Source organism: Pseudophryne corroboree, chromosome 6 (assembly GCF_028390025.1).
Source record: "Pseudophryne corroboree isolate aPseCor3 chromosome 6, aPseCor3.hap2, whole genome shotgun sequence".
Lineage (NCBI taxonomy): Eukaryota > Metazoa > Chordata > Amphibia > Anura > Myobatrachidae > Pseudophryne > Pseudophryne corroboree.
In genome coordinates, this window is record NC_086449.1 from 739,935,747 (window position 1) to 739,963,155 (window position 27,409).

Sequence of the window (27,409 nt, forward strand, 5' to 3'; positions counted from 1 at the left end):
AGTGATGCAATGGAGACTGCGGATTCCTGACATAGGGGTCCCATGTGTAAACATGGGGCCCCTTTCAGTGCGTGGTCGGGTTTCCGTTTTATTATTTTGCCAAGTACGTGGATTATACAAAGGTCTGATTCTACACTGGATTATGTGAGTATAATTTTTTTCACAGGTACCCCAAGGATTCTACAGGGACAAGAGGACAGAGCCTCGTGTGAACATAGGTAAGTATGTATGTTTGGAGGTGTGCATGTATGTAATAAAATTATACTTTCACGGTGTGTGTGTCCTGTTTTTTTTTGGGTATTTTTTTAGTAGTAGTACTACAGGTACCAGCGGGCCCGGTTTTCCACCGCATGCTGGTACTTGTGGTTCTCCAAGTACCAGCTTGCGGGGGAGGCTTGCTGGGACTTGTAGTACTGCTATATACCATTCGAGTTCAAACACCCTTCAAAACGGCCAAAATATGAATCTTTGTAAATATACCCCCAGGTCTTGCACTGACTAAAACACCATTTGCACTCAGTTCACTGCTAATGGCCACAGATGACATCCATCTGTCCCTGACGCAAATTTGTTAAATTCTCCTATCATCAACAGCTGTTGTGCACTTTTTCCGGCCTTTTCCTTCTTTGTTTTGGATAGATTGTGTTTCCTGATAGCGTAAACAAAACTTTCGTACTCATGATGTTGTCACATTCCCACCAACTTCTCTCGCAATTGCTGCATACGAAAGACCATTTTCACGTAACACCACCCATCTCTTCCTGGGTAACCAGTCACCACTTTGCCAGGATGACATTGTTGTATTTATTTTTTACACCATCAATAGCACTAAACAATACACACAAGCATCCAACCGTAATTGCACTTCAGTAACCTACTTTATTCTGCAAAATGAAACAGCCAAACTGACCTTTCCACCTTTGAACATGACCTTGCACCTGCTCATAAATAACAGCTGATTGGTCCTCAGAACGACGATTCTGATTGGCTGGTAGTAGCTGTTACTACAATCCGCTTCTTGAATCTCTGTGCTTCTTTGTCTGACTGAAAGTAGCATAACTTACCTTGTAATGCAAATATTTGACCTCTGTTTATTGTGTTGAATTCAGCATTAAATTTACTTTCATTTGATATATGAATCATTGCACTGCGTGAAGTGACACAGTTTTTATAAGCATTCAAAGTTGAAAAACATAAAAATTTCAAAAAGTGTCCGCAATTTTGGCCACCACTGTATATGGTATCCCTAGATATACAGGATGCATATCTGCATATTCCTATTGCCATCTCGCACCAGCAGTTCATGCGGTTTGCTATTGGCGACCTTCACTACAAATTCCAGGCTCTGCCATTTGGACTGGCTACAGCTCCTCGGATCTTCACCAAGGTTATGGCTGTTATGACGGCCCACCTCCGTCGCCAGGGAATCAGAATCCACTTGTACTTGGACGACCTACTGATTCTGGCAAGTTCACACAAAGTTCTCCTCAGTCATCTACAACTGATGGTGACTTTCCTGCAAGCCAACGAGTGGCTAATAAATTGGAAAAAGTCCTCGCTGGTCTCAGCTCAGAGCATGGTGCACCTAGGAGCACACTTGGATACACATAGTCAGAGACTGTTCCTGTCTCCAAAGTCCTGAAACTTCAGGACAGGATAAGGTGCTTCGTTCATCGCCCCAGAGTGTCGATACACTCGGCGATGCAAGTACTTGGCCTGATGGTGTCGTCCTTTGACATGGTAGAGTACGCTCAATTTCACTCTCGTCCTCTGCAACGGTTGATCCTATCCAAGTGGGACAGCCTACCTCATCGGAACAGATACCAAATGGTCTCTGACTATGGAGGTTCATCTGTTGCTGTCCTGCAATTGTGCATGGACCGTCCCTTCTGGATCCCCAATTGGGTCCTTCTGACAACGGACGCCAGTCTTCGGGAATGGGGAGCGGTGTTGAAGCAACACTCGTTTCAAGGTCGTTGGACCAAGGAATAATCACTACTTCCGATCAACATTCTTGAGCTGAGTGCAGTGTTCAATGCACTGTCTCTCGTCCTGCCTCTGGTACGGAACAGGCCACCACAGTGGCATACATAAACCATCAAGGCAGCACTCGAAGCCGCATGGCATTTTCAGAAGTGTCAAAAATCCAGTGTTGGGCGGAACGCCATCTGCCAGCCATATCGGCAGTTCATTCCAGGCGTTCTGAACTGGGAAGCGGATTTCCTCAGTTGCCAGGACATTCACTCCGGAGAGTGGAGCCTTCAACCAGAAGTCTTCCAACTCCTGGTGGACAGATGGGGCCTGCCAGACATAGACCTCATGGCGTCTCGACATAATCACAAGGTTCCGATCTTCGGATCAAGAACCAAGGATTCCCAGGCAGCGTTCGTGGATGCACTGGCAGTTCCGTGGAACGTTAAGCTGCCTTACATATTCCCTCTGGTGTCACTCCTGCCCAGGGTACTGCGGAAGTTCAAGCAAGAAGGAGGAATGCTAATTCTAGTCACTCTAGCACATTCCAGACGGCATTGGTTCTCAGACCTGCAGGGTCTATCGACAGAGTATTCCCTTCTACTTCCCCAGCGTCAAGACCTCCTCGTACAGGGCCCTTGCCTCTACCCGGACCTAGCCAGACTGGCTTTGACGGCGTGGCTCTTGAAGCATTACTCCTAAGGGCCAATGGATTTACTGAAGCGGTCATTCAGACTATGCTAAGGGCACGCAAACCGGCATCTGCCCGGATTTATTACAGGGTTTGGCATTCTTACTTCACATGGTGTGCTGATAAGAATTATAAAGCTTATACATTCAGAACTTCCAGAATTCTGGCTTTTCTGCAAACAGGCTTAGACTTAGGTCTTCGTCTGGTCTCCCTCAAGGTTCACATTTCTGCCTTGTCGGTGTGGTTTCAGCGCAAGATTGCCTCTATACCTGATGTTCATACATTCACTCAGGGTGTTCTACATATTAAGCCTCCCTATGTCCCTCCAGTGGGTCCATGGAACCTATTTATTGTATTGCCTCCCTTCTAGACCTTTGAATCGGTGGACCTCAAATGGCTCACGACCACGTTCCTGTTCTTGCTGGCTATTGCCCCTGTAAGAAGGGTCTCGGACTTGGGCGTTCTGTCCTGTTGTCCTTTCTGATTTTCCACTGGGACAGGGCGGTTCTCCGAGCCAGGCCCGGTTATTTACCTAAGGTGGTGTCATCTTTTCCCCTGAACCAAGAGATCGTGTTCCTGGCCTTTATTTCTTCGGACTTGTCGGCTAAAGAACAGTCTTTAGATGTGGTTAGGGCTCTCCGTGTCTATGTTGACAGGACTGCCTCTATTAGACGGTCTGATGCCCTATTTGTCCTGTTTGGATTCCATAAACGTGGCTGGCCTGCGAATAAGCAAACCTTGGCCAGATGGATTAGAATGGTGATTGCACATGCTTACGCATAGGCTGGTCTTTTAGCTCCTGCTGCAATTAAGGCCCATTCTACCCGGTCTGTTGGACCTTCTTGGGCGGCCCGCCGTTGCACATCCACAGAACAAATGTGCTACGTGGTCCTCAGTGAACACATTTCTTAGGTTCTATGCCTTTGATACCTTCACTTTCCAGAATGCTTCCTTTGGACGCCGTTTTCTCACTTCCGCTAAGGCGCGTCCCCTCCCTTCAGGAACAGCTTTAGGACATCCCCGATGTTTCCCTGTGGAAACCTGTGTACCCTGCTGCAGAAAATAAGTGTTATGGTAGACTTACCATTGTTAACACTCTTTCTGTGAAGTACACAGGGTTCCACAGGGTGCCCACCCTGACGCACCTAGCTTCTTTGAGTTTGTATGGCATTAGCCACTGGTACCTTCTCTGTCGTGAGATTGTGTTCTTATGTGACTAACATCTGCCTTCTGTCTTGCCTGCTCCTGCATTGGACTGGTTAACAAAACTGGGCTCACAGTGCCTGGAGGCGGGGTTATAGAGGAGGCCCCTATGCATCCTGGGACAGCTAAAGCTTTACCAGTTGGTGCCTCTGGATCCAGATCCACTCTATACCCCGATGCTTCACTGTGGAACCCTGTGTACTTCACAGAAAGAGTGTTAACAATGGTAAGTCTACCATAACACTCCTTATCTATCTATCTATCTATCTATCTATCTATCTATCTATCTATCTATCTATCGCTCTATCTATATCGCTATATGGATTACATACATAAACCCGCCGGGCAGAGATGCCGACTGTAGTATCCCAACAGCAGCATCCCACCCGGACGAATGCTGGCAGCGGGGCAAGTGGTGCGAGTCCCCTTACAGGCTTGCTGTGCTCGCCACAGGTTCTATTCCCACTCTATGGGTGTCGTGGACACCCACGAGTGGAAAGAGCCCCTGTACTCCGGTATTCCAGCTGGTGGCATTGCCAGCTGTCAGGATTCCGGCCTCGGCATCCTGACCGCTGGGATCCCGTCAGCTGGCAAATTGAAAGGATCCCATCTAAATAGATTATATATATATATATATATATATATATAAAAATATATACACTGAATTTGCTTTCATTGAGAGAGTGTCAGATTTACATTTTCACCTTGATCTAAGTATTTAGAGTAGCTTTATAGTCATACACTATATCTGTGCTAAGGAAAACATCCCAAATCAAAGTAAAATAAACAGCACTATAACAATGCATAATAACCATACTTGGCAAACATGAGACACTGTGAAGTAAACCATGACAATTAATTCACACCTTTGCAAATTTACAGCACTCGTATCAATAAAAAAGATGATCTGCAAATTATTTACTGCTCCACTGTTTTGTTTATGAAAAAATAAGCATATACAGGTTGAGTATCCCTTATCCAAAACGCTTGGGACCAGAGGTATTTTGGATATCGGATTTTTCCATATTTTAGAATAATTGCATACCATAATGAGATATCATGGTGATGGGACCTAAGTCTAAGCACAGAATACATTTATCTATCATATACACCTTATACACACAGCCTGAAGGTAATTTTAGCCAATATTTTTTATAACTTTGTGCATTAAACAAAGTATGTCTACATTCACACAATTAATTTATGTTTCATATACACCTTATACACACAGCCTGAAGGTCATTTTAGCCAATATTTTTTATAACTTTGTGCATTAAACAAAGTATGTGTACATTCACACAATTCATTTATGTTTCATATACACCTTATACACACAGCCTGAGGGTCATTTAATACAATATTTTTAATAACTTTGTGTATTAAACAAAGTTTGTGTACATTGAGCCATCAAAAAACAAAGGTTTCACTATCTCACTCTCACTCAAAAAAGTCCGTATTTCGGAATATTCCGTATTTCGGAATATTTGGATATGGGATACTCAACCTGTATTAAAATTCCTTATAACCTATCTATTTTTGAGGTGGAGATTTCAGATGACGTTTTGATTCAGTTTAAAACGATAGCAGTCTGTACCCTTATATGCCACTTCTCATGGGAGATGTACTAAACGTTTGAGAGTGATAAAATGGAGAGAGATAAAGTGCCAGCGAATCAGCTCCTAACTGTCACGTTACAGGCTGTATTATAAATATAGGAAGAGCTGATTGGCTGCTAATTTAACTCTCCAGGAGTTTTGCGGGTCTGTCAGGGGTGGTGCTAGGCTCCATACCCGGCATTGAGCAGGGAAGGGGGGAACCATTGTGGTGTCTCTACCATCGATGGCTAAACTATTTCATTACAATCATGTGGGATTTAAACTTTGCCAAAAAATAAATAAATCAGGTATTGTAAACAGAATGATCTTTATTTGAGAGTACAAAAAGTACTATACCAATACTGATCTATTGTATATGACCAGACAATTTGCCAATGAAAATGAGACTACTGTTCTTTTTTTTTTTTTTTTTTTAGCTCAGAACAGTTGCAGAACCTCAACTCACCACAATGTCACAGTCCATGTTATCTTCATAAATTAATATAAAATTAAAGGCAGCCTTTTCAGTTTTGCCACAAAAATGCAATCCAACATAATTATTATTATAGAGTACTGTGCCTCCAATATAAAAACAGACTATATATATATATAGATATATATATATAGATAGATAGATAGATAGATAGATAGATAGATAGATAGAGAAGACAAAATCCAAATTTCAATGTCAAATATTTCTGAGCCAAGAGTTTAAAGTGTATTTGTCAAGTAAAAACAGTGGAGACATCTATTTTGTGTGTTAAACTAATATTCATGAGAAGCCTATCAGTACACTAGGATCTTGTCCCTCATGAATATAGGTCAGGCTTCATGAATATGTCAGGCAGCATCTTGGTGGTCACTGGTCCCTAGTAAGTTGATATACAGTAGTTTGTACATTTTCAACCCACAAAAAGGTTTCCTCCATGCGGTGATGGTGACAGGTCCACTTTAAGTCAGTAGTCGAATTTCCAGGTGTGTGAAGACCCTTTGTGCGGTTTCGTCCATACCTTGATCTTCGCAAATCAGAAAATAACTCTCCCGAGCTCAAACATTACCTGTTAGACATCAAAGAAAACAGTTACTTACAATAGACAGTTTCTGAACAGATATATTTTACAAAACCCATATACTTACAGCATACTAGTGCTTTGTGTGAGACCAGAGCGCCTCCTACCGTATCTACTGTAACTTTTTATTGAACAGGTTCATTTGTTTTTACTGAATCCCTAAACGCATGTCACTATACTTTCAGAAAGGACATAACGAATAGATGAAAGAAAGTGTGTTTGATACAATAATCTTCTGTACCAGTAGAAAATACTTCTCACATTACTACTCTGTGTGTTGGGAGACCATGCTCCATCCAATATACTGTATATTTTAGTTAGATATTTCTAAAACATCCTTAAGAGGTCTTCAAAAGGAAAATATTATTATTGCGAATTGGACGGGGTTCTGTCCAGAGCCACTGACACAGCCACGGGTCTCCAGTACTGAAGGGGGCGTGAGCAAATCTTTGAGGCTTGACCCTTCCCTCTCCAGGAAAACAAATGGGAGATATTTTGCGGAGTGCGTGAAGCAGTGCCGTGTGCTGCAAAGAAGGACATTTGTTCCCATCAGCAGCGGGCCCGGACCCCAGCCAGGCCCCTCAGAGAGGCTGGGCTCGGATAATTAGTACCCCCTATGCGCCACTGGTTCTGTTGCCATAGGGTACAACCCGTTGTTTATTCAGAAACGTAACATAAAAGCTCATCTGCAAGATTGTTTCACAGACTTTCACTTGACTCTAGGGGCTGCTGTGTAGTCATAAAATTTGCCCAGGCAGAATACGCAACTAATATACACTGTGGCTGTCAGTACCTGTACTATATGCCAGAAATTAGCAGCGCAGGGTGTTGCTTAGAACTGCTTGGTGAGCCCTAAAAATGCACCCAGCAGCTAGATTGTGGTAACATACCTCAATTGTAATAAGTATGACAATCATCCATTCCAGCCGAAGAGCATGTTTCTCATTCAAATGATTCCGCATTAAATCTGTCAGTTCTGTACAGTGTTGTAGTTTTTCATTAATCACCTAAATGTAAATATTAATAAAAAAAAAAAACATTAAAATGTGTCCCATGTTTGCCTGTGTCTCCGCCGGGTGTTACAGGGTGCTAATAGGTAAATTGGCTTCTGACTAAGGGGTCTAATTATCACTAATCGCATACTCAATGCGATCTGGGCACGACATTGGTGCCCAGACTCGGATTGCTGTATGCCATTACATTGGACAATTGTATTATGGAGCAACTGCAGGGTCAGAGGCTCTGAAAGGAGTCCATCCCTGCAAAGTGCTCAGAGTGGTAGCAGGATTAGTATGTATGTGCAGTCCCACTGACCACCCATGTGCACCGGCTATTGCCAGGGAGGGTTCGGGGGGAGCCCTCTGCTGGCTAATTATGTGAAGTGCATCTCAGAGGCTACAGTGGTTAGCTGTAGGGGCCAAGCAAGGGAATGTTTCGCATTTTGGTGCTTGGTAAATCTCATAGCACTGCATCCGCCATAGAGACCTACGGGGGTTGCAGCCGCAGGCGGGAATGGAGGGATTGCAGCAGGTATCAGAGATATCTGCTGCGGTCACTCAGTCATACATTAAGGTGATTAAGGGAATAAGCCGCAAATATTTAATGATAAATGGGCCCCTAAATGAAGTGTAAGTAAATGTGTTTGTAAATTTAGACTGTAAGCTCCAATGGGGAAAGGGCTAATGTGAATGATAAAATGCTCTCTGAGCAGCGCTGTGTAATATGCCTGGTGTTATACAAGTAGACAATAATAATATATCATAGCACCTTGACCCTGCGGTTTATGCTGAGAAACTGGCAGGTTTTATCATAGAGGTGTTCTAAACTTTCTCTATCCCAGTAGAAATCAGGAGTGAGGAGAAGGTCCGAGCTTAGGTTGATACGATGCCTGAAAGAAAAGTAAAACAGCGGTGGTATTAATAAGAGATAAATAGTAACATAGTAATATAGTAACTAAGGTTGAAAAAAGATAATTGTCCATCGAGTTCAACCTATTTGTGGTCTCCTATGCAGTCTTATTATAGGACTAGTTATTTTTAGGTTAGGACTAGTTACATTAACTATAATGCGTGACTACGCACCATAACCCTGAATATCTTTATCCAATAGGAATTTATCTTACCCATTCTTAAAGATGTTGACTGAGTTCGCTGTTACTACTCTCTCAGGCAGGGAATTCCAAACACGTATTGTCCTTACTGTGAAAAAACCTTTTCGCCTCAATGTGCGGAAACTCCTCTCCTCTAACCTAAGCGAGTGACCACGTGTCCTCTGTGCTGATCTTATAGAAAACAGGTCCCTCCCAAGCTCTGTGTATTGACCCCTTATATATTTGTAGATGTTGATCATGTCCCCTCTTAGTCTCCTCTTTTCCAATGTAAACATGTCTAGCCTTGCAAGCCTTTCCTCGTATTCCAGCGTCTCCATGCCCTTGATTAGTTTGGTCGCCCGCCTCTGAACCTTTTCTAGCTCCAGGATATCCTTTTTGTAATATGGTGCCCAAATTTGCACACAGTATTCAAGATGAGGCCTCACTAGTGATTTATATAATAGGAGTATAATACTCTCGTCCCTTGCATCAATTCCCCGTTTTATGCATGCTAATATCTTATTAGCCTTCTTTGCTGCACTTCTACTTTGGGTACTGCACTCATTACTTAGTTGCTTAACATTCACGTATATAAGAAAATGTTACCATACCACTGACATTGTATTAGGAATGCATTATCAGCCACGTCAGACTGGGGAAAGGCTGGCTGCACTGTCCTTTAGTAATATTACTGGGCAAATACATTGGACAATATCACTCTCCACCTTCTACAAGGTGGTATAAGGTGGTATAAACTGGGCAGTTCCAAGCATCACATATTTTTACCTGAGAGCAAACAGCTCTCCAATCTTCTGCATGACATCATCATGGGAAAGTTTCAGCTTTCTCCTGGTTTTCAGCATCTGAAAGATAAACACAAGTTCAAGTGTTAGAGGCCGGCATTAAATTAATTCTAACACTTTTTGTATTATGTGCTTTTAAATGAACATTTCTGTAGTTGACACTATAAAACTCAAATTTAATGATCACATAGTGATACTCCCTAGAATACTACATTTTACATTTCGGGTGGAGCTCTTTAAAAAGGAAATATTAAGTTGCTGCCGTACCAAACCTTAAAAGTGCTAGGGACCCACCTGATGAGATCACCTGGCCGTGGAAGGAGGGCCCATATTTTTTGGTCAAAAATGATGCTAAAAAACTAAATTTTACTCTATGTTAAATTTCAGAGTTTATTATAATTGTTTTGATTGCCAGGGTTCTTAGTATTTAAAGTGTGCGCCTACATTTTCACTTTTTTCTTTATAAATAGGACTAAAAATACTTCTATTGTAAATAATTTTCTCTATGGGTGGTTGAAGGACTGACCTCTGGAATTGATTGGATAGACTCAACAAAGGTATCAAGAGTAGACTCCCACATTGCCAGCTTCACTGGAACAAACAGCAACAGAAGAGAAACACATTACTGATGCAGTATAGGAACTTTCATTCATTAAGCAAATATTTTAAACATGCCAAGAGGCCAAATTCTGAATATATACCAGAAGGTGCTATTATGTCTGTGTTTAAACACGAATATCAATAGAGTAAAAAAAAACAAAAACAGTTTTATACAACTTTGATTGGTTTATACTTTATACGCGTTCTCTTTTCTAAATATATTGATTGATTTTCTTTGTCTTATACTACATTTCCACTACAACCTTTATATTATCCAGACAAGAGTTTATATACATCTGTGACTAGATGGCATAAAGTCCCAGCATTCTCTGACAAACACAAACACCTCTGTTGTAGATAGTTCTAATTCCTCTCTCTTTAGAGGTAGGGGGAGATTCATTAAACCTTTGAAAGGTGAAAAGTGGATTTCTATGGAAATGCCCATAGCAACCAATCACATTCCAGTTAATATTTTACACAATGTGCTAAATTAACGAGCACTAGAATCTGATTAGTTGCTATGGGCAACACCTCTATTTGTGTTCTTTAGAAGGCTCCCTTGGTGCTGCATGAAGATCTGCAAGAGCTGGCTTGCCTTTAAACCTACAATTTAATAAAATAATACTTACCAGAGAGGCAAAGGGCATTGGAGAAGGCAAATTTCTCTAAAATGTGCTCATCCGCTTCCAGCTGTGAATTCAGCACAATTTCACCTTTCAGAAGCCTGGAGTGGCCGCTGCAGAAACACATACAGTTGACTGAAATGCAGCTTTCCATGTTATTTACTCACATCTCTGCCAACAGTTGGACCTGCTGAAATCCATAACACTAACAGGTCCTACGCCGAGATTTCTTAAAATATCAAGAAGCAAGCCAGTCTATGGGTCCCATTTTAAAAAACAATTTGCGCGTCTATTTCCATTGGCAAACGCAGGATTTGCATGGGGGGGTTTCCAGAACTGGGTGGAGCTAATCACGGGGGTGGGGACTGAGGTGACCCAGTATATGCTGGGTCCGTAAAACTAGTGTGTCTGTGTGTGTGTGTATATATATATATATATATATATAATATACACATATCTACACATATAGGGTTCACTATGGTATGCCGGCGGAAAGGCTCCCGGCGACCAGCATACCGGCGCCGGGGAGCCCAACCGCCGGCTTACCGACAGTGTGGTGAGCGCAAATGAGCCCCTTGCGGCCTCGCTGCGCTCGCCACGCTACGGACACATTTTATTATCCCTCCAGGGGGGTCGTGGACCCCCACGAGGGAGAACAATTGTCGGTATGCCAGCTGTCGGGATCCCAGCGCCGGTATACTGTGCGTCGGGATCCCGTCAGTCGGCATACTGAAGACCACCCCATATATATACCGTGTGTGTATGTGTATATATATATATATATATATATACACACACACACATACATATACACATATACATAGCATATTAAACATGCATATATATATATATATATATATATATACACACACATTCAGTACACGTATATATACACATGTATATATATCATATGTGTGTGTGTGTTTATATATATATATATATATATGTATGCACATGGATATATACGTACTATAATTAAAATAAAGTAAACTTTTATTGCACTTACAAGTGCCACCAGGAAGACAGCAGGCTGCAGAGGACGCTAGACAGCCATTAATAATACTCATGCAGCTAAAAAAAAAAAAAAAAAAAAAAAAAAAAAAATTTTTTTTTTTTTTTTTTTTTTTTAGTGGAGGGGGGGTTTCTGGGTGCTCGGAAACCCCCCCTGGGTACGCCACTGATTTCCCCGAAAACACCCATTTTCGGGGGTTACCCGCAAATATTTAGTATAACCTGAATGTATGTAGGAGGGACCGCAGCAGATATCTGCCATACCTGCTGCGATCCTTCCATTCCCGCCGGCAGCTGCATCCCCTATAGGTTTCTATGAGGGATGTGATTCTGCCAGATTTATAAATTGGCCCCCACAGCACCCTCTGCAGCCTATGGGCTACAGATCACAAACCCTCCCCGGAAGAGGGTTTAATAAGCAGTAGTGCCACTGCCACAATGAGCACATCAGAGGGACGAGCTCCTTTCAGAGACCCTGTCCCTGTAGGTGCTGAATAATACATAGCGCCGGTACAACCGCATACTGCAATGCGATCCTGGGCGCTAATATCAAGCCCAGATCGTATTGAAAATTCGATTAATGATAAATGGGCTCCTAAGGTTATTGCAGTTATGTTTATCATTGTGGCTAAAGAATTCTGAATTGCAAAAATATAAAAGATATTGCATGAAGATTAGTAACCAACCTATTTTTGTTTTTAATAACTCAAGCTGTACGATTCTATAAAATCTAAAACCTGGACATTTAAAAATGAGCTGTAATGCCAGTCGTCTTGGGACTCAGTGAGCAAGGGTGTGGTAACCATGCCAGTATGTTCACAATAATTCAATAAAATATATTTATTGTATAATGTATTCAGAATTTTCATAAAATATATCACGAATTGTAAAAAAAATATATATACGCAATAATTATTACCTTATGAGTTAATAATTATGGCATATATATGTTTTACCAATTGTGGTATATTATATGAAAATTCTGAATACAGTATACAATAAATATATTTCTATAGTGCATATATAAGTATATATTATTATATTACACTCCAATCACTCCTGTTTTGTATATTAGAACATGTGTAAAAGGAGGGGGAGACCCGGGGTGCATGGAGGAGGCAGCAGAGGGCTCTAATTTTAATAGGATAGTGTAGTCATAAACTATTCCCTATAGTACTGTATGTACACAATGTTCAGACTAAATGGAAAATCACCACAGAGGAAATCTGTTAATGTTATAAGGCAGGGGTATTCAACATACCACCCTCCAGCTGCTGCGGAACTATACATCCCAGCATGCCCCACTACATTAGGGCATATTGTAAGGGATACACCTAGGGGCATATTCAGTTGTGCGCACATATTTGAAAAAGCCCTGAGGTGCAGGGTTTTTCTATTCAACTGAAGGAGAGAAAATGCACTGTCAGAGCAAGTCTGATTTTTTCTAAAATCTTTATTTTTAGGAAAAAATGATGGGACTTGCTCTGGAACTTCTTGAACACCCCTCAAATGGCAAGATGGAGGAGACATGACCGGGAGCCACTGAGACCACCTGACTGTCCAGAATAGAGAGATAACTATCAGACTTTTTTGTCACACCAGAGTTTTCAAAGCAGAAACACCTGCGTGCATTGTTTTTTAATATGTCCAATTTCAACGTGTTTGGCGGGCAATTCTTATAAAACCACATCTTACTCTCGAAAGCTATAGTTAATCTCCTCGTTCTCCCAGTGAACCAGTGCCACCTCGTAGGGTTGGATTTCATGGCGTTCCAGAATTCGCATGACATGTTTTATCTGAAATATTGAATAATCACATTAACATTAGAGGAATAATATTAATGTGACCTAAAATTTTATAATTTAAATATCTGTGGGGATCTACACTCAATGATTTACCGAGGTAAATGGCATAATTTAAAATCAATTAAACAACTTGATAATAAGTTCCAACAATGAAGACAAATTATGAAACAAATAGCTCATTCAACGACATTTTTTTGTTGTCTTCAAACTGTATTTATGCAGATGACAAACTTGTTCCACATACTGACACTGCTTTATGTTCCTCATTTAGGTTTGTTAGCAAACTAAAAATGCACACTAATGGGAAAAACCATGGCCCTCATTCCGAGTTGTTCGCTCGGTAAAAATCTTCGCATCGCAGCGATTTTCCGCTTAATGCGCATGCGCAATGTCCGCACTGCGACTGCGCCAAGTAAATTTGCTATGCACTTAGTAATTTTACTCACGGCTTTTTCATCGTTCTGGCGATCGTAATGTGATTGACAGGAAATGGGTGTTACTGGGCGGAAACAGGCCGTTTTATGGGCGTGTGGGAAAAAACGCTACCGTTTCCGGAAAAAACGCAGGAGTGGCCGGAGAAACGGAGGAGTGTCTGGGCGAACGCTGGGAGTGTTTGTGACGTCAAACCAGGAACGACAAGCACTGAACTGATCGCAGATGCCGAGTAAGTCTGGAGCTACTCAGAAACTGCTACGAGGTGTGTAATCGCAATATTGCGAATACTTCGTTCGCAATTTTAAGATGCTAAGATTCACTCCCAGTAGGCGGCGGCTTAGCGTGAGCAACTCTGCTAAAATCGCCTTGCGAGCGAACAACTCGGAATGACCTCCTATGTTGCTCTGCAGGTGGGGCAGATGTAACATGTGCAGAGAGATATAGATTTGAGTGGGGTATGTTCAAACCTAAATTGCAGTGTAAAAATAAAGCAGCCAGTATTTACCCTGCACAGAAACAATATAACCCACCCAAAATGTAACTCTCTCTGCACATGTTACATCTGCCCCACCTGCAGTGCAACGTGATTTTGCCCATTAGTGTGCTTTTTTTGCTTTGCTAACAGACCTGAATAACCCACTATGTACAATGGGGGTAATTCCAAGTTGATTGCAGCAGGAAATTTTTTAGCAGTTCGGCAAAACCATGTGCACTGCAGGGGAGGCAGATATAACGTGCAGAAAGAGTTAGATTTGGGTGGGTTATTTTATTTCTGTGCAGGGTAAATACTGGCTGCTTTATTTTTACACTGCAAATTAGATTGCAGATTGAACACACCACACCCAAATCTAACTCTCTCTGCACATGTTATATCTGCCCCCCCTGCAGTGCACATGGTTTTGCCCAACTGCTAAAAAATTTCCTGCTGCGATCAACTTGGAATTACTATAAATACTACACTGCTCAAAAAAATAAAGGCAACACTAAAATAACACATCCTAGATCTGAATGAATGAAATATTCGTATTAAATACTTTGTTCTTTACATAGTTGAATGTGCTGACAACAAAATCACACAAAAATTATCAGTGGAAATCAAATTTATTAACCCATGGAGGTCTGGATTTGGAGTCACACTCAAAATTAAAGTGGAAAGTGGAAAAACACACTACAGACTGATCCAACTTTGATGTAATGTCCTTAAAACAAGTCAAAATGAAGCTCAGTAGTGTGTGTGGCCTCCACGTGCCTGTATGACCTCCCTACAATGCCTGGGCATGCTCCTGATGAGGTGGCGGATGGTCTCCTGAGGGATCTCCTCCCAGACCTGGACTAAAGCATCCGCCAACTCCTGGACAGTCTGTGGTGCAACGTGGCGCCACGTTGGTGGATGGAGCGAGACATGATGTCCCAGATGTGCTCAATTGGATTCAGGTCTGGGGAACGGGCGGGCCAGTCCATAGCATCAATGCCTTCGTCTTGCAGGAACTGCTGACACACTTCAGCCACATGAGGTCTAGCATTGTCTTGCATTAGGAGGTACCTAATGGCAGACAGGCTACCTCTGGCGAGCACATGGAGGGCTGTGCGGCCCCCCCAAAGAAATGCCACCCCACACCATTACTGACCTACTGCCAAACCGGTCATGCTGGAGGATGTTGCAGGCAGCAGAACGTTCTCCTTGGCGTCTCCAGACTCTGTTACGTCTGTCACTTGTGCTCAGTGAGAACCTGCTTTCATCTGTGAAGAGCACAGGGCGCCAGTGGCGAATTTGCCCATCTTGGTGTTCTCTGGCAAATGCCAAACGTCCTGCACGGTGTTGGGCTGTAAGCATACCACCCTCATGGAGTCTGTTTCTGATCGTTTGAGTAGACACATGCACATTTGTGGCTTGCTGGAGGTCATTTTGCAGGGCTCTGGCAGTGCTCCTCCTGTTCCTCCTTGCACAAAGGCGGAGGTAGCGGTCCTGCTGCTGGGTTGTTGCTCTCCTACGGCCTCCTCCACGTCTCCTGATGTACTGGCCTGTCTCCTGGTAGCGCCTTCATGCTCTGGACACTACGCTGACAGACACAGCAAACCTTCTTGCCACAGCTCACATTGATGTGCCATCCTGGATGAGCTGCACTACCTGAGCCACTTGTGTGGGTTGTAGACTCTGTCTCATGCTACCACTAGAGTGAAAGCACCGCCAGCTTTCAAAAGTGACCAAAACATCAGCCAGAAAGCATAGGAGCTGAGAAGCGGTCTGTGGTCACCACCTGCAGAACAACTCCTTTATTGGGGGTGTCTTGCTAATTGCCTATAATTCCCACCTGTTGTCTATTCCATTTGCCCAACAGCATGTGAAACTGATTGTCAATCAGTGTTGCTTCCTAAGTGGACAGTTTGATTTCACAGAAGTGTGATTGACTTGGAGTTACATTGTGTTGTTTAAGTGTTCCCTTTATTTTTTTGAGCAGTGTATAATATATTTAAATTCCAAAACGTGCCTTTTTATATTGGATCAACTTGTATTTTAGGTTTAGTGGGTCATTAAAAAAATAAGATACCTGTGTACTTACTGTTGATTCTTCTACATTCCAAAATACTACTGCACCTTCCCTGAAACAAGCAGAGGTTTATGCATTGCAATATATACAGTATCTGTACAGGTCACAGTATTTTCTTTTCATTATTAAGAAGACTGTGGGCCTGGTTCTGACTAGGGAGCAAAGCAACCAAGAGCAAGTAACTCAGCACCTGGACAAACAAGGTGCAAATGCATTTATTATTTTGCATGCAGGGTAAATAGTGGCTGATTTTGCATGTAGCCCACAACTACTGGACAGGTTTATTTATACACTGCAATTTACTTAAGTTAGGACACGCTACTCTCACATCTAAATCTCTCTGCACAATTTACATCTGCCCCACCAGCAGTGCAACATGGACTTACCAAGGTGCAAAGTTACTTCCTCTGTCTTGCTTTACTCTCACCTCAGAATTAGGCCCTGTATGACAGGATACCAAATTTAGTGAGGAAAGATGACAATATATACTTTGACCTCCTAGGTAATATTTACCTCTCACTGAACTATTTTTAACCCCAGCCTTGGATTATGTACAAGTGGAGGCAGTCATTTTATGGGCTGACACATAATAGCCATGAGCAAACAGCCAAACATTTCACAGCATCCTGTAGAGCCTAATTCAGCATGGGTTGTAGAGGTGCAAAAAATCGCACATCTACAACCCATTACATTGACATGCGGGGGGACGCCCAGCACAGGGCAAGTCCGCCCCACTTGCTGGGTCCTGCCCCCCTCCCCCCACAAACATGCGAGCGCATCGCAGGACAGCAATGCTCTCACATGTTTAGGGTTGCCTCCTGCCTAGCTGCGAAGAAAGTTGGCGGGCGGCCATCTTTTGGGTTGCAGAGACCGCATGTGACATCACGCAGCCACGCGGCCCGCCCCTCCAACGGTCCAGACACACCTCTGTTGTCCGGACCACGCACCTAAAATAGAGCATCGACGCCCACAAAAACGCGGCATCGACGCCCTGCTCCAGTCCCCTTCAAGGTCTTAAACTGCGTTCTGAAGAGAATGCAGTTTTAGACCTCACGCATGTGCGTACATGCATGCGCTGATGTGCTGAAATCACTCAATAGCGATTTCAGCAGATCAGCGTGTCATGCTGAATCAGCCCCATAATCAACAAAATGTCTGCCTTCTTTATGTGTAGGCGATGGCTGAACAGAAGAGGTCTCTTGTTGGGTTCTCTGTTGCAGGAATTGCAAGTTGGCCTGAAATCTGCAAATTTAAAAAAGTACATATCTAGAATGAAAGTGGCACAATTAACAATTGTTAGTAAATTAACTAATATTCTTCAATTAGTAAGAAAAATAATATTAGTAACAGTAATCGATTATAGCAACCTGATAGTATCATCCAACACAACTGCATCACCTCAGTACATTTGCCAACCGTGGTAACACAAATCATGGTGACTGTGACATATATTCATTTATTAATATTTTTTACCTGAAGAAGAATATCGTCCCTGAATCACTTTCCTTGGCGACCTTTTCCACTTCCACTAATAATACATTGGACGCATCTGTCAGAGGTAAGCAACAATTAATGGTTACCAGAAGCCTGTATTCCATAGGCGTGACATCGCAGTAAAACGGTCTCTGAAAAACAGGTTTTGAAATGGCGGCTTTGGCTGATGGTTTTAAAACAGCAATTGAAATAAATGCTAAACCTGCCTGGTTTAGCATTTGTTCCTATTGCTGTTTAACAACTATCCGCCAAAGCATATGCTTGTGTGGGTTGGGGACGGGATCCCGGCGCTTCGGATGCTGACAGTCACAAGACCTACAGCAGCATCCTGACGCTAAGAATCCCGACACCTGGTGTCTAAGGCGTCATTTTACTAGGCCTTGAATGGGGGTAAAGTGGACGGAGATAAAGTACCAGCCAATCAGCTCCTAACTGCCATGTTACAGGCTGTGTTTGAAAAATCACAGTTAGGAACTGACTGGCTGGTACTTTATCTCCATCCACTTTATCTCTATCTAAGGCTTAGTAAATAGACCCTTAAGTTCAGAATTGGAGGATCAGCGTTGGACGTCTGTCCTAAATGTTCCACTTCTGCTGCTGGTTTTTGGCATCTGCTGTGGCTTTGCCCTCGAGTAGCTTCATTCTGGAAGGCGGTAGTGAATAGTATATGTAGTACAGGGATTCGAATCCCTCTTCTGAACCCGTGTATATGTGTTTTTGGATTGTATTTACAGATCTCTTTGCCTGCACATCTTAGGGTATATCTTAATTATCTTCACCACTTTGGCCCGGGTGTGTATAGCTCGCACTTGGATGGGCCTCTCATGTGGCTTGGGTGGCACTGGTTAATATCACACTATCACATGAACGTTTTATGTTTGCCAAACGTAAATTTCCTGGGAAATACGATAAGATCTGGGGTCTCTGGCAGAACTCCAGATTTTCTCTTGATCCACCTGTCTAACCCAAACTGTATATTTGAATTTTTGTTGACCAACCTTGTGCCTTTTGCTAGTGTTGACCTCCCTCTCTGTGCTAATACCTACTTGTCAGTCTTATAATTGACGCTGCTATGCTTTGATGTAACTACTGGGAATGCATATGATTCTTTGTTTTTGTTTATGTTTTGACTGTTTTAATATCTGAAAATTCAATAAAATACACTTGATTAAAAAAAATAGACCCTTAAGTATGCTAACCCTCACCCCATTCAACCCTAACCCTCCCTTCCTGCAGCCTACCCTAAACCCTCCCTTTTAACAGCCTAACCTCCATCCCCCCCCCCCCTCCTCCCACACCTTGCAGCCTAACCCTAAGCCTCACCAGCATACTTACGTTCGGGATGTTCACTGTCAGGATTCTGAGCGGTGCCGGGATTCCGGCGCCAGTCTTCATAGCATTGGGATGCCAACTACATCCAGTTTATGTTTGTACACAGTCTTTTAAATATTAACCACAATATAGTTATTTCTTCAGTAGAACTGAGGTTAAGTTAGGAGGATAGGATATTTTTACAGGACAGGTGCATGTGAGACACACTCAAATAAAGAGTGTATCTAACTATTCCATTTTTAAAATGTCAAAAGAGGCTTTTTCAACATATAAATATAGGAAGGTGGTTATATCCTTTAGTATCACAGGTACTGTTTTACATCTTTGCTATAGCTTTTTAAAAGTTGACCTACCTCGAGGTAAACTTGGCAATTCACTGTACCCATGTGACGCCAGGTCATGGCACAGAGTGCCCAGGTGAAATTCATCAGCTGTGGCAAAGGCAATGCACTGCATCAGGTCCTGCAGGTTTAAAGCAACAGAGGCGAGTGTAAGACAAATATAAATATGTGGATCTCTGTCTGGTGGAAGCATTACAAAGGAATTTAAATAAAAAGGGACATGAAAAGAACCAAAGGCAGTTGCCAACCATCAGTAAATTTACAGCGATAAAATAGGTAAGGCCTAGTGAGCACTTCCATGATGACTTCTTTTCATGTCCCTCTTAAATTAAAATAAGTTTCTAATGTTTATATCAGGCATAGCATGACATGACAGGTGACACTAAGGATCATTATTCTCTCCTCCCCTTACATGTTTTTAAGGAATCCGGTCATGTGACCGGCGCTCGGGATCCCGGCGGTCACCATGCCGATGCTGGGATCCCAACCAATCAAAATGCCGGCAAACAGAATGCCGACCCAAAGACACTATTCCCACTCGTGAGTGTCCATGACACCCATAGAGTGGGAATATAACCTGTGGTGAGCCACCGAGCGCGCTGTGTGGTGAGCGCAGCAAGCCCGAAAGGGGATTTGTTGCGCCCCCCCCCCCTCGCTGGCAATCTGCTGCTGGGATCCCGGGGGTGGTATGCTGACCGCCGGGATCCCCAGCGTCGGTCTCCCGGCCTTAACCTGTTTTAAATCCCTTAATATCTCTTTTAACCCTGTAAATAACATATTAGAAGAGAGTAACCTACAACACTTTAAAATAGTGGCATTCAACATGCGGCCTTGACACAATTTTGCTATTGGGGCATGCTAAAACTGTGGTAGGGCATGCTGAGATGTGCAGTTCCACAGCAGCTGGAGTGTCACAGGTTGAATGCTCCTGCTTTATAATATAAAGCTATAAGGATTAATGAATAAGATGACTATATGCAAAACAAGTAGGGAGGCCAATCCCGGGATCGGCGGGATCCCGGGACTTGGGGTCAAAAACGGCTGGGATTCAATCCCGGGATTGGAAGGTCCAATCCCAGGGATTGAGGGATCAGTGTTGAGCATCCACAGGACGCTCAGACGCTGTCCGGCTTCCTTCTTCCGGCTCCCCCGTCGCAGCGTGAAGTCACGCTGCGCCGTCAGTCGCCACTGGGGGAGAAAGAATGTGGAGTTTCCCACCCGCCCGCGGTATATGGTTAGTTATGTGGGCGGGGCAGGGCGAGGGGATGGCCACATTGTTAAAAGCCCCATTTTTCAATCCCGATATCCGAGATTGAAAAAATGGCCCGGGTTTGGCTTCCCTAAAAACAAGTTAAGGATTGGAATCGAATGTTCAAACATGAGAAACACGGCTGTTTTACTTTCAATGGGAAATGGTTTTGCCATTGATGGTGAGTTTGCAATATTTACTCGCAAACAATAGTTTTCTTTTTATGTCTTTGTCTTTCTTCTAATAGTCCCTGTCAGAGCAGATACACTAGGAACATTTAGCTACAAATACTTGGGATGGCTATCAAATAGTGGTGGTGTTGCCACTATCACAACATGCTTTGTAATGGCATGTAGCCAAAGCAAGCTACCCATTCGAAGGTTTTACCAATGATGTATAGCTGGTGCACATAATAAACATCTTAAATCTGCTATGTACTCTACATCTGGTATACGTGGCAGAATGGAAATCATCAGCCACCAAATGAGCCATCGGAAAGAAGCATGCAATGGCGGCATCAATCGCAATCCTGGCTTTGGTTGGATACCGCATTTCAATCGAATCGGGAGCATTGATGGTTGCCAAGCCTCAGTTACCCATGGCCATCCCGAGGGAGGGTGGAGCACAGGTTTGCCTTTCTCCGGGTAACTCAATCTCTTGAAAGAGGCATCAATATGGAAACACCACAAGTCCCTTTCATACTGTATATGGTTCATGAATTAATTGTGTATTACCTCAGTCTCGGACACAGGAGGCTTATTAGATCTGGATGGCTGTTTAGTCCTGGATGACTTCAGAAGTCTTTTGCTGACGTGTGCTGGAATGGATGGCTTTGATGTCGTCGTTAAACTGAATCCACTGAAAGACACTGGTACGACATAAAAGGATCTCCACTTATTGGAGTACAATAGATCATTCTTCTTTAATATGAAACCTTCCAAGATGTTACTGTTTAAATGTTTTGCGCTGGTAGTACTTAATGTATTTACGAGAAAAATAACACTGGTCCTTTTACTTGCAGGTCCTGTGAAAAGTTTATTCTTAACATCTGCCGTATGCAGTTGCTTGGTCATGCAACTTATCCGGAAACCTTGTGTTACAAGGTGCAGCGTTTTCCTTAGTAGTCCATTCATGTTATGTTTGACTGCTGAAAGATAACCAATTACAATTATTGTATTAAAGTAGTCACACTACAAGCACGCACTCTGTATAAACATTGCTTTGCAGGTCAGTAGTTATGTTCTTGGTGTCCATTTCCAAGACAGAGCAGCATGGGTTCTTAACACTTGAAACTTTAAATAATTTTGGAAGGAATTTGGTAAATAAATATAGTAATTGCTAAAATACAAAGAGAAGGGACATCGAGAAATACCAGCACCTGTCTGAAACAGGCAGGAGAGGGTACTAGAGAACTAGATCATTCAAGTGTTCAGAGGGCCAACTGGATCAGGAGGGATGCAGGACATTGGATAATTAGAAATATGTATTCCAGTATCACTTATTTAACTCCATATAAAACATATCATTTGAGTACTGCTTCGCCAAAGTATCCAAATCCATGCTGGCCCAACTGAAACTGACCATTGTAACTCATGGATTTGCCATAATGAGTCAAAACTAGACAGCCTTTTTCCCGAATACCCGTTGCTATGTATGGCATTGAAAAGCCATCACTTAGTCACATCTCCCCAACGATCCCTGAATCAGTACAACATTTCTATTATGTGGTAGAAGACCCTCAAATCAGGACTATCCCACATTAATCAGGACTGTTTTCTTAAAAGACAAAAAAGAAAAAAGAGAGAGCGCAAGCAGACTAGACTATAGTCATTTTAATCTTAAAATATGCACAATCCTAACATGATGAAATTTACCACAAGACTTATACACATAACATAAAAACAATTAATTACGTATTAATATAGGATCCACACTGAAATTCTTAAATGTTCCCACAACACTAGTGCACTAGTAATACCCAGTTGGCTGATGTAATGATCCTTTATATGGACCCAACGTATCCTTCAGTTCGTATTTAAAGTGCTCACAACTGATGGGTCTATTGAGAGGATTTCAGATAGCACTCATAGATCAGTTCCGTAGTTAGGAGTTACTTTTCTTTAGTGGATTGCAATTAATAAACTTTGTAGCAATTGCACTGTTACTTTAGATGTTATAATGTCTCTATTCCTTAGCGACATGCTATGCCTAAATTCAAAGCACACCGCAGAAGCTCCGTCTGTACTCTCTCACTGTGACAGCGTAACGGAGCGGTAGGTGCTTACCACTTCCAGAGATGTCCTGGCGGCACTGACAGGTGACCGGGTGCCGCTCACTCCAACGGCTTCGTCTGTTGCTCTCTCACTGTGACGTGTCAGAGCGGTTACCGATTGCCGCTTCCAGGAGTTCCGGCGGTGCTGAAAATAACCAGGCGCCGCTGGCTCCAAGGGGCTTAGCTGACGGCCACGGTCCCCGTGTTGCAGGGGGGACCAGTGCAAGTGGCTCCAATCAAACAGCCTGGCGGTATTGGAAGTGGAATAAATGAGGCCGTGGAACTGTAAAGAGTGCTTGGATCCTGATGCTGTCCTGACGCGTTTCTCGACCGGCATCACTGGTGCGTGCGAGAGTGAGAGAGTGACAGACGGAGCTTCTGCGGTGTGCTTTGAATTTAGGCATAGCATGTTGTCTAAGGAATAGAGACATTATAACATCTAAAGTAACAGTGCAATTGCTACAAAGTTTATTAATTGCAATCCACTAAGGAAAAGTAACTCCTAACTACGGAACTGATCTATGAGTGCTATCTGAAATCCTCTCAATAGACCCATCAGTTGTGAGCACTTTAAATACGAATTGAAGGATACGTTGGGTCCATATAAAGGATCATTACATCAGCCAACTGGGTATTACTAGTGCACTAGTGTTGTGGGAACATTTAAGAATTTCAGTGTGGATCCTATATTAATACGTAATTAATTGTTTTTATGTTATGTGTATAAGTCTTGTGGTAAATTTCATCATGTTGGGATTGTGCATATTTTAAGATTAAAATGACTATAGTCTAGTCTGCTTGCGCTCTCTCTCTTTTTTCATACATTTGTATAGGGTCTGCTAATACCCTATTCCCTTGAGAGCAGCAGGCAGCACATCAGCATCAGCTCATTTAGGCACCTTTCTTTGGTAGGTTCTTAAAAGACAGCCCCCCTTCCAAAAATGAAAAAAAAAGGAAGAAAAAAAAAAAAAAGAAGGATAAATCTCCCATACACCCAGCATAACAGGCTTTACAATTCTGATTGGAAGAGCCAAATGTATTATTAACCTGCAAGTTGTGGCAAGTATTTGACGATTTAATAGTGCGATTTATAGCAGCAATTTTTTTTAAAGGCAAAACCAGGCTATTACGTTTGGCTCAAGAACTTACAGTGCAAGCTGCCAAGACGGAATAATAAAATAAAAGATTATTATATTGGTTTATTTAGCGAACACAATTGAAATAAATATATTTTGCTGTAATAAAGCTTTCCATTTGACAATAGCTTTATTTCTTAACAGTTTCTTATACAATATAGCGCAGCATATTCCGTTGCGCTTTACAATTGTGGGATCATGGTTCAATAATAATAACGTGCTACTGTAAAACATGTGGAGCCATCTAGAGGGTAACAGTTGTTTCTTTATTGTAAATCTGTAAAAAGAAGAATAGGACGCATGCACCCTTGCCTATATGGCAATAACACTCCCACGGGATGGTTCTCTTCCTTGCGAATGTCCATTTGCTGCCCAGTTGATACCCAAAAACTACTGTTTTATTTACAAAAAGAAGGTGTCGCAGAGATAAGTAAAGATGCTGCATGCAGTTTGCTAATATTCACCAGATGTGTCTGCATACGGATCTGCCTGCAACTCAGAGTCAGGCCCAATATATGAAACTTCTTCATTCATTGTATTACTTTGCTTTTTTTTTTTTTTTTTTTCTTTGCGATACCTTTTCTCTTGACTCATCATGGGATAGGTGTTAAGGGGGGTACTCACGGAGCGATCGCTGCTTAAAATCTAAGCAATCTGACTAGATTGCTTAGATTTTAAGCACGATCGCTCCGTGTGTAGCCCCCTCAGCGATAGCGATGCGCAGCCCCGCGCATCGCTATCGCTGCTGCTAGATTGGCCTGCATGCAGGCCAATCTAGCGGGTCGCTCACTTCACCCGCTGGGTGAAGTGAGCGGCCCCCCGTCTCCCCCCCGCACGCTCAGCACAGATCGCGCTGTGCTGAGCGCCGGGAGAGATGTGTGCTGAGCGGTTCGCTCAGCACACATCTCTCTGCCATCGGCCAGTGAGTACTGGCCTTTATGGGCCCTACACACTGGCCGATATTTTGAAAGATATGAACGATCTCGTTCATAAATGAACGAGATCTCGTTCATATCTTGCAGTGTGGAGACTTAAGCGATGAACGATGCGCGTCCCCGCGCTCGTTCATCGCTGGTCTCCTGTCGGCTGTGCATGCAGGCCAATATGGACGATCTCGTCCATATTTGCCTGCACGTCTATGGAGCCGGGTGACGGGGGGAGTGAAGAAGCTTCACTCCCCCCGTCACTGCCCCCCCCGCCGCCGGGTCGCTCGTCGGCCGTATCGGCCGTCGGGCACCTCGGCCAGTGAGTAGGGCCCATTAGTGTAGGATACTAGTGATTACATCTCTGACTGCGCAGGGAAAACAGTGGGCATCTCAAAGTACAGTAAACAGCCCTACACACTTGGCGATGTCAGTGATTTGGACGATGATCAATCTGAATGATGATCGTTATCGCCCAAATTGACTTGCATTGAAAAACGAAGGAAAAGCAATGATGAAGGACCGCGGGACACGCATCGTTCATTGTAGGTGCCTACACACTAAACGATATGAACGATAGTTATATTGTTCATTTCTAAATGATATCGTTCATATCGCTCGTCACCGTCGCTAAGTGTGTAGGGCCCATAAGACGTGCTTATAGGCACATTAGCAAAATCTGCATTTCCAATATGGCGTTCCATTCTTGGCGCCTGAAGGGTATGTTCATTTTTTCCATGGACCAAGGTCACGTCAGCTGCTTTTTATTTAGAAAATGGCCAATAATACAGCTTGAGTCTGACCAGAAGCCTCCAAATTATTATTTTTTTATTTATTTTTTTGCACAACCGGCACATTACATTTTTCAATGTTGCAAACAAGAGGTCATTACCCATTTCTTCCCTGTGCAGTTTGCTGCTAGTGGTCCTTGTACCTAATGTGCTTCCATTATCAATAGCAATGACAAATAATATCAGACAGGCGAGATATAATACCATGTAACAGCAGCCACTGTCAGTGTGACAGGAAACGGAGCAACCGGGACTCGAACCCGCGACCTTGATACTACAGCACCATACAAAAAGGAGACAGAGCACCTACCTGCATGAGAAGCGGCCAACGGCACCGCCCACACTGGCTGTCAGACCCCAACCACGCCCCCCGGAACTACAATGCAATGCTTGTCGCTCTGTACTCAGAACTGACATTGCACAATCTGTAATATTACTGTTGGCAAGAGCAGATTCGCCCACCATAAGACCTGATTGTTATATCCGATTTTAAAATAAAGTGGAGGACGCGACTCCACAAGTCCGTGTGGTCCAGAGCTCTGTATTTTGGTATATTTGTAAACGCTGTGGAATTTATGGCTGTTGCGAATGTGCTGGTGAGAATGGGTTTATGGGTCCCGCTGCTAGTACTGGCAGCCTGGCAGTACGGCGCGAAGAGAATCTAGACGCAACCCTGCCAGTACTGCGTCTGCTGCAGCTTGTTATGAGCCACTCCAGTCCTGCTGCCAGTAGAACAGGAGTCTAGAGACAGAGTAAGACACGTAATATAACTGTTTTACTTCTAGTCTATGTAATAGCTTTCATTGTGTGAGCCTTGGTTTTATTGTTAATAGTTTTGTTTATTGAAGTCTTATTCTATTACGGTTTTGGTATTTCAGTGCGTTAATGTAGGAGCATAGAATATTTAGTCAATGCATCCATAGGTTGTCTGCATGTAATAAGTGTTACACATAGGCATATTGGGGCAGATGTATTAACCTGGAGAAGGCATAAAGAAGTGATAAACTAGTGATAAGTGCAAGATGATAATGCACCAGCCAATCAGCTCCAGTATGTAAATTAACAGGAGCTGACTGGCTGGTGTGTTTATCACCTTGCGCTTATCACTGGTTTATCACTTCCTTATATGGTCTCCAGGCTTAATACATCTGCCCCATTGTTACATAGTCAGTGAGGTTGAAAAGAGGCAAAAAGCCCATCGGGTTCAACCTGTATTGTGTTAAGCTGTTCATATTATAGTGCGCCTGCTGAAGTAATGGTTTAGTACCAATTGACAGCTATGATTCTTACCACTCCCAGATATTAATGTCAGTATGTTAAATGCTATAGCCCTGGATACATTTTCCAGTTAGAAATTTATCCAATCCGTTTTTAACTGCATTTACAGAGTCTGCCATTATTACTTTCTCCGGCAGGGAGTTCCAAA

The 27,409-nt window shown here is 42.9% G+C and overlaps 2 protein-coding genes across 6 annotated transcripts in view; one reads left to right on the forward strand and one right to left on the reverse strand.

Annotated features, from left to right (window-relative positions):
• Positions 1 to 5,769: 5,769 nt before the first annotated feature.
• RMND1 (required for meiotic nuclear division 1 homolog) lies at positions 5,770 to 26,396 on the reverse strand. Of its 4 annotated transcripts, none has more exons than XM_063928490.1 (12): positions 26,294 to 26,396; positions 21,596 to 22,008; positions 19,625 to 19,733; positions 17,919 to 17,994; positions 16,458 to 16,497; positions 13,352 to 13,452; positions 10,652 to 10,758; positions 9,949 to 10,013; positions 9,406 to 9,482; positions 8,298 to 8,418; positions 7,421 to 7,537; positions 5,770 to 6,518 (listed from the first exon to the last, which is right to left on the reverse strand). In XM_063928490.1, exons 2-12 carry the CDS (start codon positions 21,992 to 21,994, stop codon positions 6,486 to 6,488), a joined length of 1,245 nt encoding a protein of 414 aa, XP_063784560.1. In that variant the 5' UTR covers positions 21,995 to 22,008; positions 26,294 to 26,396; the 3' UTR covers positions 5,770 to 6,485. The 4 variants fall into 4 exon arrangements, with proteins under 4 accessions (XP_063784560.1, XP_063784557.1, XP_063784559.1 ...); XM_063928487.1 differs by having other exon boundaries at positions 16,446 to 16,497; XM_063928489.1 differs by having other exon boundaries at positions 16,446 to 16,497; positions 21,596 to 22,005; positions 26,294 to 26,393.
• Positions 26,298 to 27,409, forward strand: part of ARMT1 (acidic residue methyltransferase 1) — a 90,585-nt gene continuing 89,473 nt past the window's right edge. The window contains exon 1 of one of the 2 annotated variants that reach the window (XM_063928485.1): positions 26,298 to 26,735. The gene's annotated coding sequence lies outside the window, so the exon portion shown is untranslated. The remainder of the gene's footprint in view (positions 26,736 to 27,409) is intronic. The other variant, XM_063928486.1, reaches the window with a different exon arrangement.

What these genes read in the sequence shown, in the direction of transcription:
- RMND1 (XM_063928487.1), bottom strand. Translation starts at nt 21,994, where the DNA reads ATGAATGGACTACTAAGGAAAACGCTGCACCTTGTAACACAAGGTTTC. An exon ending in CTCCTGTGTCCGAGACTGAG is followed by an intron (nt 19,734 to 21,595) that starts GTAATACACAAT and finishes TTAAACCTGCAG; the next exon opens with GACCTGATGCAGTGCATTGC. An exon ending in GGAGAGCTGTTTGCTCTCAG is followed by an intron (nt 8,419 to 9,405) that starts GTAAAAATATGT and finishes CTTTTCTTTCAG; the next exon opens with GCATCGTATCAACCTAAGCT.